Raw genomic sequence first — 12,132 nt, 5'->3', positions numbered from 1 at the left:
AGCAATAGACTCGCCTGCAAAGGAAGCATAAAGTTTAACCCATGAAGTTGTGGGTTATTCTTAACCCCCCCAGATATCAGAGTTGCCCCCATCCTCCTTGCCTTTCGTAAGCTCCTTAAAACCCACCTCTGTCATCAGGCATGGGGGAATTGAGACTTTCCCTCCCCCTAGGCTTATAAAATTTATGCATGGTATGTTAGTATGTATGATTGGTTTTTAAATTGGGGTTTTAAATTAACTTAAACTTAAATATTGGATTTGTTTACATTGTATTATTATTGCTGTGAGCTGCCCCGAGTCTGCGGAGAGGGGCGGCATACAAATCTGATTAATAAATAAATAAATTTTAAAAACCTGCAATAATAGTTATTATTTTTTTATTATTTATTCGACTTCTATGCTGCCCAATCCCGAAGGACTCAGCTTACAACAATTATTTATTATAATTATTATACTGCTTATTATCAGAAGTTCTTAAAGCTGGCTTATGGAAAATGTGCAGTACAAAATGAAGTAAAATTTTTATAATGGAGTTGTCAAAGTTTGGAATATGTTACTGTTTTATTTTTATTTTATTTTTTTCACGAAGCTTACATAAACATCCATACATATACCATATTATCAAAACGTCCATCATGATATATTTCTATCCAAGCCTGAATGCTAAGGGCAGAAACACTGCTGCAATGAGTTCCCAAGATGCTGACTGAAGTGGACAAAATCGGTGCCGCTCGAGAATTTCTTGACCGTTTTGAGATTGAAGGCGAGGCTTTTCTCAACTGTAGAATGACAGGAGATTAATCTGGGCTTATCACCTGACTTGAGAGAGCACCCACACCACATCTCGGACATCAACACTCTAGAAAACGTCCAAAGATATTTCACCAGAAGAGCCCTTCACTCCTCCACTCGAAACAATACCCTACGAAAATAGACTAACAATCCTGGGCCTAGAAAGCTTAGAACTGCGGCGCCTAAAACACGATTTGAGTATTGCCCACAAGTTCATATGCTGCAACGTCCTTCCGGTCAATGACTATTTCAGCTTCAACCGCAACAACACAAGAGCACGCAACAGATTCAAACTTAATATTAACTGCTCCAAACTTGACTGTAAAAAACATGACTTTAACAATCGAGTTGTCGAAGCGTGGAACTCATTACCGGACTCAATAGTGTCAACCCCTAACCCCCAACATTTTTCCCTTAGACCATCCACGATTGACCTCTCCAGGTTCCTAAGAGGCCAGTAAGGGGCGTACATAAGTGCACTGGTGTGCCTTTCGTCCCCTGTCCAATTGTCTCACTTATCATATATATTTTCTCCCTCTCATATACTTCTCTTCTTTTTTACTTACTATCTTTATATATATTACTTAATGTCTATTTTCTTCCATATGTATTGTATATTGGACAAAGAATAAATAAATAAATAAATAAAACAAATGTCAATCAATGCAGTGGTGCCTCCTCTTCCTTCCTCCTCCTCTTCCTCCTCCTCTTCCTCCTCCTCTTCCTCCTCCTCCTCCCCCTTCCTCTTCCTCCTCCTTTTCCTTCTCTCCCTCCTTCTCCTCTTCCTCCTCCTCCTCCCCCCTTCCTCTTCCTCCTCCTTCTCTTCCTCCTCTTCCTCCTCTCCTTCCTCCTCTTCCTCCTCTCCTTCCTCCTCTTCCTTCTCATTCTCCTCCTCCTCCTTTCCCAGTCACGCAATGAGCAACATTCAACCCTGAGCTACAAATATTCTTTTATAAAAGCAAACTGGTTTTTTTGCTTGTTTTTGACTGCAGGCGCCGTGGGAAGATGCTGCCGCTTCACAGCTGGGCCCTGGCTTCCTCTCTCCTGCTTATGGTCATCGGCCCCTCCGCTGGGTTTTTCGGCTGGTTCTCCCCAAAGGCCTCCCCAACTCCTGCCCCCAATCCTGAGCCATCAGCCGCTGTCCTGGACCCAGCCGGCCTTGCAAATGTGCCTTTCGAGATGGAGACAGTGGACAAGAGGTTCATGGCCGAAATCCAGGCGGTGGATCTGTCCCTGCTGGATTCCTGCCATCACAAGGTCTCTGGCGCATTGTAGACTGTGTGTGTGTGTCTGTGTGTGTTTACAGGTAGTCCTCGACTTACAACGGTTTGTTTAATGACCGAATACTACAACGGCCCATTAAAAACAACCACCTGTCTGAAAATGTATAGGGGACAGAGATGGTGAATCTTTCCTTCCTGGGCTGCCAAAAAAGCAGGCGTGGACAACCCTTGCGATCCCGTCGTGCCTCGCGCATGCACCAGCAACCTCCCCCAGTCCCGTTGGGTGCTTAGCAGCCCTCCCCAAAGTCTCGTGGTGCCAAAATTATCTCTTCTATTCTGTATCTCTTCTACTCTTCATTCTATTCTTCATTTTAGAATAGAATAGAGCAGAATAGAATTTTATTGGCCAAGCGTGATTGGACAGACAAGGAATTTGTCTTTGGTGCAGAGGCTCTCAGGGTACATAAAATGAGACATTTGTCAAGAATCATCTGGTACAACACTTAATGATTGTCATAGGGGTCAAATAAGCAATGAAGAAACCATCAATATTAATAAAAATCTTAGGATACAAGCCACAAGTTACAGTCACACAGTCCTAAGTGGGAGGAAAAGGATGATTGGAATAATGAGAAAAACTACTAGAAATAGAAGTGCAGATGTAGTAGAAAGTCTGACAGTGTTGAGGGAATTATTTCTTTAGCAGAGTGATGGCGTTTGGGGAAAAACTCTTCTTGTGTCTAGTTGTCTTGGTGTGCAGGGCTCTGTAGCGCCGTTTTGAGGATAGGAGTTGAAACAGTTTGTGTCCAGGATGCGAGGGGTCAGTAAATGTTTTCCCCGCCCTCTTATTCTTTCTATTCTATTCTATATTCTATTATATTCTGCATCTCTTCTATTCTTCATTCTATTCTAAATTCCATTCCGCATTCTATATCTCTTCTATTATTCATCCTAGTCTATTCTTCATTCTATTTTATTTTCAATTCAATTTTCTATTCTAAATTCTATTTTGTATTCCAGATGTCTTTTATTCTATATCTCTTCTACTCTTCAGTCTATTCTTCATTCTATTCCTTTCCATGTTCTATTCCACATTCTATTCTATTTTGTTCTATTCTATTCTTCATTCTTTTATCTATCTATCTATCTATCTATCTATCTATCTATCTATCTATCTATCTATCTGTTTATTCAATATTTTTTTTATGCCGCCCTTCTCCTTAGAGTCAGGGCGGCTTACAACATGTTAGCAGTAGCACTTTTTAACAGAGGCAGCCTATTGCCCCCAACAATCTGGGTCCTCATTTGACCCCCCTCGGAAGGATGGAAGGCTGAGTCAACCTTGAGCCACTAATGAGATTATTTATTGTTTATTGTTTATTATTTATTATTTATTATTTATTATTTATTTATTACTTTTACTTATTATTACTTTTACTTATTACTTACTATTTATTACTTATTATTTATTACTTATTGCTTATTACTTATTATTTATTTATTACTTTTACTTATTACTTTTACTTATTATTTATTATTTATTAATTATCGTATTCCATTCCCATTCCAATTCCCTTCTGTTCCCTTTCTCCTGTCCTTCTCTGCTCTGCTCTCCTCCATCCCTTCCCCTTTTCTATCATTCATGACTTAAGACTGGTTCTCACACTCTAGATGCCAACCCTATGAACACGTGATTAAAATTCAGACCCTGGGCGAATGGCTCATATTTATAACCCCCAAGTCATGTGATCTCCTTTGGCGACCTTCTGACAAGCCAAGTCAATTGGGGAGGGGGCGATGTTTGTAACTCGAGGACCACCTGTCCCATTCCCCCTTTGCGTCCGTTCCCCTATCCCGTTGGCCAATTCACTCATGAATTGATGGTTGGGGGGGGGGGATTTTTTCTCGTCCTTTCCTGATCCAGGTCATTTCCCAGCTACGCTCGACGTGCAGTGATCTCGCGGAAGAGGAACTGGCCAAGCTGGGCGTGGCACTTTTCAACTGCCAGGCCAGAGCCGAAGGTCGGAAGACTTACCTGTGCACCGAGGACATGGTACGTAGGCACACCTGGGCATCTTCCCAGATACCTTGGCCAGGGGCAGGAAGGTTACTCCAGCACCGGTTGCACTTCAGGTTGAAATCCTTGTTTTAATTCCCGTGCCAGTATGTTTGAAGAACAGAACAGAATAGAACAGAATAATAGAATTGGAAGGGACCTTGTTTTTTAAAAAATAATAAATTGTATTAGTTTTTAATAATAACAACAGATGCACACTACACAAAAGACGTATTCCCACCACCCAACATCATTCATTCGAATCCCTCCACCGAAATGAGGGTGCACTGATTTATATTATTTTAAAGCAAGAACTGCCCCGAGTCTACGGAGAGGGGCGGCATACAAATATAATTAATAATAATAATAATAATAATGAACATTAACAGGTTTAGAAATTATAGAGTGATTCCAGCTTATTGTTTATTCTCGAATTCTACTAACCATAAAACCTCTAACCTTGTCCCATCAGTTTTTTTCACTTTATTTTCATTAATGAAAATAAAGTTGGAAGGGACCTTGGAGGTCTTCTAGTCCAACCCCCTGCTTAGACAGGAGAACCTTCAGACAGATGGTTATCCAACATCATCTTAAAAACTTCCATTGTTGGAGCTTTCACAACTTCTGGAGGCAGGCTGTTCCACAGATTAATTGTTCTCACTGTCAGGAATTTTCTCCTTAGTTCTAAGTTGTTTCTCTCCTTGATTAGTTTCCACCCATTGCTTCTTATTTTACCCTCAGGTGCTTTGGAGAATAGGTTGACTCCCTCTTCTTTGTGGCAACCCCTGAGATACTGGAAGGCTGCTATCATGTCTCCCCTGGTCCTTCTTTCCATCAAACCAGCCATGCCCAGTTCCTGCAACCGTTATTCATATGTTTTAGCCTCTAATCCCCTGTTCATCTTCATTGCTCTTCTCTGCACTCTTTCTAGAGTCTCAATATCCTTTTTAGCCGTCGAGCTACAATGATCTGAATGCCATACTACAGGCTAATTCTGCAGACTGTCAGCAGTTCGATCATGACTGGCTTATTTATTATGTATTTATTATTTTTTAATAAATAAATACTGTACATGAAATAAAATAAATAAAACAAAAATTTAAAAAGTGGTGAAAAAAAACCTTCCCGCAATGCTGGATTTTCCAACGCATCTCTTGCCTCTGTTCCTTTCCTTTTGCAAAAGGCCCTGGCGGAGTGCACAGCCGGGATGGATCCGGATACCTGGAACGCTTATCACATCGTCAGCAACCGAGCCCGGGCCGTCTGCTACGCCACCCGCCAGATGCAGTTCAAGCGTCGAGCGGAGCATACGGTGAACGCCCTGGTCTCCACCGCAGTCGGCCAGTTGGAGGCAATGAAAACGCTCAAGGTTTGAGTGGATCCGCTGTTGTGTCTTCCTCTGTTTTGGTCTGCAGTTTGGGTTGTGTTTGAGTTTGCACACACTGGGATGAATGAGGAAAGTTCTAGCAGAATATTTTGGAATACAGTGTTCCCTTGATTTTCGCGGGTTCGAACTTCGCGAATAGCCTATACCACGGTTTTTCAAAAAATATTAATTAAAAAATACTTCACGGTTGTTTTTTCTATACCATGGTTTTTCCCGCCTGATGACATCATACGTCATCGCCAAACTAATAATTTTTGCAAATAAATAACAACAAAAATGATTATTGTTAATAAATAATTATGTTTATAAATATCAGGATCACTAAGTGTCTTATTCAATGGTGAGTACCAGTAATAATGGTGAGTAAATGGTTGTTAAGGGAATGGGAAATGGTAATTTAGGGGTTTAAAGTGTTAAGAGAAGGCTTTTGATACTGTCCATAGCCAAAAATGGTGTATTTCCGCATCTCTACTTCACAGAAATTCGACTTTCGCGGGCGTTCTCGGAACGCATACCCAGCGGAAATCGAGGGAACACTGTACAGTGGTACCTCTACTTAAGAACTTTTCTAGATAAGAACCAGATGTTCAAGATTTTTTTGCCTCTACCTAAGAACCATTTTCTACTTAAGAACACAAGCCCGATTGTGACGAAAATGTGAAAAATAAACTCCCATCACTCTTTCAATAGTAAACAAATGCAAAGTAGAGCTAAGGAAATAAAATAATATAAATTAGTAAATATTTGAACCCCCCGCAATTGGTGCTGGTGGTGGTGGGATTGTCAGTCGGGTGATGGGCACATGCACAGTTTTATGTTTGTTTTATGTTAATTTCAATGTGCAAAACCAATAAAAATATATTTAAAAACAACAACAACACAAGCCTGGAAAAATTTCCCAGGAAATTTGAGAACGCCACGAAGGCCTGGCCAGTTTCCTGCCATTCTCCCTTTAATCCCGGCCATCTGGGCTGCCAGAGGAGTCTTTCGATGGCGCTTAAGGAGGCTTTGGCAGGCCAGAGCGAACGAAGCATTTTCCTTTCCCTGGGCACTTGGAGAGGGAATAAACCTCTGCCAGCAGCCAGAAAAAAGAAACGCTCCCTTCGTTCTGGACAGCAACTGTCCTCCTCCTCCTCTTCCTCCTCCCACCCAAATTCCGAGCTTTTATTTCTTTCCTAATGGGTTTGCAATCATTATTTGCTGTTACATTGATTCCTATGGGAAAAATGGCTTCTACTTAAGAACTTTTCTACTTAAGAACCTGGTCACAGAACAAATTAAGTTCTTAAGTAGAGGTACCACTCCCGGCAGTCCATCTGGACCTGGTGATTTTTTGTTTATTTTTTGTTTATTGTTTATTTATTTTGTCCAATACACAATAATACACAATGAAAGTAATAGAGGACACCTTCAAGGAAATAGAATTAGAGAAAGAATAGAAAAGAGTATAGGATAAAATAATCAATGAGAGAATAGAAGAAATATATAGGGATAGAAGAGAAGATATATGGGATATAGGAGAGACAATAGGACAGGGGTCGGAAGGCACTTTATTTATTTTATTTATTTATTCTTTGTCCAATATACAATACATATGGAAGAGAATAGACATTAAATAATATATATAAAGATAGAAAGTAAAAAAGAAGAGAAGTAGATGGGAGGGAGAGAATATATATGATATAAGATATATTGTTCTGTTTTTCTTTTTAATTAAGCTCTTCGGACTTTCTGTAGTGTTATTTATTTATTTGTCAAGTATTATAGTACATATTAACATAACATAAGTAGAACGTAGTAATAGAAAGGATAATAAGACAGTAGGACAGGGACATTAGGCACAAAAGTGCACTTATGCACGCCCCTTACAGACCTCTTAGAAAAGGGGAGAGGTCAATTGTAGATAATGTAAGGTTGAAGATTTTGGGGTTGGGGGAAGCAACCACAGAGTCAGGTCATGAGTTCCAGGCGGTGACCCCTCTATTGCTGAAATCGTATTTTCTGCAGTCAAGTTTGGAGCGATTTACATTCAGTTTATATCTATCACGTGCTCTTGTGTTGTTGTCGTTAAAGGTGAAATAGTCACTGACAGGGAGTCTATTATGATGTATGGTTTTATGAACAACATAAAATCTTTATTTAACATCTCTTTGTCCAATTCGTCAATCTGAAATGTATTTATTTCATTCAAATAATTTGTAATTTTTTCTTTCTCAATTGGTTGTTGTTTGTACAATTCTTTATCGTAATCTAATATCATCGCTTGCATTTTAGCTTCTGTGTGCTGCAATTTTCCTGTTTCATGTCGTAATTGGTATACTGTATTATTTTGTTGCTTTTTTTCCTTTTTTGATTTTATGGGCCGACCATCTGCTGGGTTTGTTTGCTAATTGGAAAAATGTTTGTTTGGCTGGTTGGATATCTCTCATGTATTCCTGTTACTTCAGTAATGGGTTGTAGCTCCCAGGGGGGCGGGGGGGGGCTGTGGGAGAATACTTAATATTTTTTTTATTGTCCTTCCTTCTCTAGTACCTTAGTACGATCCTTAATTACTTTTAAAATAGGAAATAATTAAATGGTATGTTTTTACCCATAAATGCTTTAATCATTTTAATCATTATCTAGACCTGAACTTAAAACATAGAAACATAGAAGATTGACGGCAGAAAAAGACCTCATGGTCCATCTAGTCTGCCCTTATATTTTTTCATGTATTTTACCTTAGGATGGATATATGTTTATCCCAGGCATGTTTAAATTCAGTTCCTGTGGATTTACTAACCACGTCTGCTGGAAGTTTGTTCCAAGGATCTACTACTCTTTCAGTCAAATCATATTTTCTCACATTGCTTCTGGTCTTTCCCCCAACTAACCTTTTGTAGTAATTCCACCCAACAAACATTTATAGCAATTCAAGAAAATTGAGCTACTTGCCTAATCTATTATCATACTGAACCTTGTGGGTTCAGTACAAAATCTTAAAATGTGATTGTGCTCCTCAACGAATAATGCTGTCTATCATTTATCCTTTTTGTGGCTAATCAAAGAAGGGGACTTCATCAGCTGAAAAGAAGTCCAAGCGCCTCTTTGAAAACTTATCTTGGTTGGTAATGCACTCCCACCCAATCACATGACCTTTAAGCCACGACCCTGGTCACATGAATGTCAAGCCACTCCCATCTGGTTACATGACCATCAAGCCACACCCACAAAATCAGCCACGCCCACAGCATGGCAGTAAAACTTTTGGCAACCCATCACTGTGTTTCTCTATTAAATTGATTCTACGTCTGGTTTCCATTAACAGTTTTTGTGTTTTATCATCTTTGCAATTTGAGTTCTAAATGTTTAATTTCCTCTATTTTTTAAAATCGCACGCCTCTTTCTTATCCTTATTTTTTTTTATTTTTCCAACATTTGTGTGGGTTTTTTTTTACCACCTCCCACGACAGAGGAGCCAGGAGGAGTTGAAGCTGCTCACCTCGGAGTCCCTGCAACGCGTAGTTAGCGCCCAGGAGGATCTGCTCACCCGGCAGGAGATGCTGCGAGGCGGCCAGGCGGAGATGGAGGATTCCCTCTCCAGCAACCTGGAGCACCTGGTGCAGGAGAAGGCCCTGATCGCCAGCGGGCAGCAACAGGTGGCCGAGCTGCTGGAGGGCATCACACGCAGGATGGGTGAGAGACAGATCGAGCAGCGAGTATCCGCCCCGGGCACCTCTAAACCTTCCTCCCAGGCATGTTTACATTCAGTTCCTGTGGATTTACCAAACACGTCTGCTGGAAGTTTGTTTCAAGCATCTACTACTCTTTCAGTAAAATAATATTTTCTCACGTTGCTTCTGATCTTTCCCCCAACTAACTTCAGATTGTGCCCCCTTGTTCTTGGGTTCACTTTTCTATTAAAAACACTTCCCTCCTGAACCTTATTGAACCCTTGAACCTATTTAAATGTTTCAATCATGTCCCCCCTTTCCCTTCTGACCTCCAGACTATACAGATTTAGTTCATAATAATAATAATAATAATAATAATAATAATAATAATAATAATAATAATAATAATTTATTAGATTTGTATGCCGCCCCTCTCCGAGGACTCGGACTGACTCACAACAAGCAATATATCTACAAATCCAATATTAAAAAACAATTTTAAAAACTCCTTATAAAAATCAATCATATAGTCCAGACAACCATACATAAATCATAGCAGCTAGGGGTATGTCAATTTTCCCATGCCTGGCGACATAGATGTGTTTTCAGGAGTTTGCGGAAGGCAAATACGGTGGGGGCAGTCCTAATCTCTGGGGAGAGTTGATTCCAGAGGGCCGGGGCCACCACAGAGAAGGCTCTTTCCCTGGGACATTGTTTTGTCGATGGGACCTGGAGAAGGCCAACTCTGGGACATAATCGGTGGTTGGGATTTGTGCGGCAGAAGGCGGTTCCAGAGGTATTCTGGTCCAATGCCATGTAGGGCTTTATAGGTCATAACCAACACTGAATTGTGACTGGAAACTGATCGGCAGCCAGTGCAAGCCGCGGAGTGTTGATGAGACATGGGCATATCTGGGAAAGACCATGATTGCTCTTGTGGCCGCATTCTGCACGATCTAAAGTTTCCGAACTTCATGAAGTCTTTCCTGATAGGTTTTATGCTTCAGACCTTCCACCATTCTTGTAGCCCATTTTTGTTGGCAGATTGACATCCTTCTGCGCATTTAAACATTGCTCGTTTCAGTTTTCAACAAGCGTCTCTGCTTTTTTAGTGTACTTATCTTGGACAACTGGACCTTGTGTCTTCTTTTAGCCAGAATGTGACCTGTTGCCGCTGACCATTTGGAACAACGCTGCCTCTCTTTTCTCTCCTCGCAGAAAATGTCAGCGGTCATCTGAACCAGCAGGATGTGGAGCTTCAAGAGGGACATCAGGCCATCCTGAAGGACTTGGATCAAGTCCAAAGACGGGCTCAAGAAGTGTACTCCAAAATAGGTTTGTGGGCTTTTTATTAGATTATTATTAGTATTGATTAGATTATTATTAGTATTGATTAGATTATTACTAGTATTAGTATTATTAGTATTATTAGCCGCCCCGAGTCTTCGGAGAGGGGCGGCATACAAATCTAAATAATAAAATAAATAAAAATAAATAAATAAATTGATTGTTTCCTGATTGCTTATGACAATCATTAAGTGTCAGACGTCACAATTCTTGACAAATGTATATTTTCTTTTATGTCCACTGAGAGCATCTGTACCCAAGACAAATTCCTTGTGTGTCCAATCACACTTGGCCAGTAAAGAATTCTATTCTGTTCTGTTCTACTCTATTCTATTTTCTATTCTATTCTATTCTATTCTATTTTATATTCTATTCTATTCTATATTCTATTCTACTCTATTCTATTTTCTATTCTATTCTATTTTATATTCTATTTTCTATTCTACTCTATTCTATTTTCTATTCTACTCTATTCTATTTTCTATTCTATTCTATTCTATTTTCTATTCTATTCTATTTTCTATTGTATTTTCTATTCTATTTTCTTTTCTTTTCTATTCTATTCTATTTTCTATTCTATTCTATTTTCTATTCTGTTCTATTCTATGTTCTGTTCTATTCTATTTTCTATTCTATTCTATTTTCTATTCTATTCTATTTTATATTCTATTTTCTATTCTACTCTATTCTATTTTCTATTCTACTCTATTCTATTTTCTATTCTATTCTATTCTATTCTATTTTCTATTCTATTCTATTTTCTATTGTATTTTCTATTCTATTTTCTTTTCTTTTCTATTCTATTCTATTTTCTATTCTATTCTATTTTCTATTCTGTTCTATTCTATGTTCTGTTCTATTCTATTTTCTATTCTATTCTATTTTCTATTCTATTCTATATTCTTTTCTATTCTATTTTCTATTCTACTCTATTCTATTTTCTATTCTATTCTATTTTATATTCTGTTCTATTCTATTCTATTTTCTATTCTATTCTATTTTCTATTCTATTCTATTTTCTATTCTATTCTATTTTCTATTCTGTTCTATTTTATTCTATTTTCTATTCTATTTTATTTTCTGTTCCATTTTCTATTCTATTCTATTCTACTTTCTATTCTATTCTATGTTCTATTCTATTCTACTATTCTATTCTATGTTCTATTCTATTCTGTTCTATTTTCTATTCTATTTTCTGTTCTATTCTATTTTCTATTCTATTCTATTCTATTCTATTCTATTCTATTCTATTCTAATAGTCTTCCCCACTTCCAAATAACTCTGGGCGGCTCACAGCCAAACACAGATAAAATATAACCTAAAGCCAGCTAAAAACAGTACAAAACAGTCTAAAATCAACAACCAGACAGTTAAAACAGATTAAGAAGAACCCTTCTCTTCTCTTCTTCCAGATACCAATGTGGACTTGTTCCTGGCCTATCAGAAGCAAACCACTTTGTACCATGACGAGTTACTGGGGAAACTGAGGAAGATGAACGAGACTTTTGGGCTGGTCCTTCGAACCATGGAGCAGATGCAGACCAAGGTGGAGGGGCGATTGCAGCACCTCCAGAGATTCATCACCTGGGCAGGTAAGGCAGCCCGTTGAAAAGGGGCACGGAAACCACAGGAGATGGTCATAAAAGACAACGTGACAGCTGCCAATCAAAACCC

The 12,132-nt window shown here is 39.0% G+C and overlaps 1 protein-coding gene across 3 annotated transcripts in view; it reads left to right on the top strand.

Moving 5' to 3' along the window:
• Positions 1–12,132, top strand: part of LOC139165255 (protein brambleberry-like) — a 52,817-nt gene that overhangs the window by 1,185 nt on the left and 39,500 nt on the right. For all 3 annotated transcript variants that reach the window (XM_070748384.1, XM_070748385.1, XM_070748383.1), the window contains exons 2-7: positions 1,785–2,049; positions 3,940–4,068; positions 5,255–5,440; positions 8,911–9,133; positions 10,330–10,446; positions 11,871–12,050. In XM_070748384.1, the coding sequence (XP_070604485.1) occupies positions 1,798–2,049; positions 3,940–4,068; positions 5,255–5,440; positions 8,911–9,133; positions 10,330–10,446; positions 11,871–12,050 (1,087 nt within the window). In that variant the 5' untranslated portion in view covers positions 1,785–1,797. The remainder of the gene's footprint in view (positions 1–1,784; positions 2,050–3,939; positions 4,069–5,254; positions 5,441–8,910; positions 9,134–10,329; positions 10,447–11,870; positions 12,051–12,132) is intronic.

This window comes from Erythrolamprus reginae, chromosome 3 (assembly GCF_031021105.1).
Source record: "Erythrolamprus reginae isolate rEryReg1 chromosome 3, rEryReg1.hap1, whole genome shotgun sequence".
Lineage (NCBI taxonomy): Eukaryota > Metazoa > Chordata > Lepidosauria > Squamata > Dipsadidae > Erythrolamprus > Erythrolamprus reginae.
This window is presented reverse-complemented; position numbering and strand designations above follow the sequence as displayed.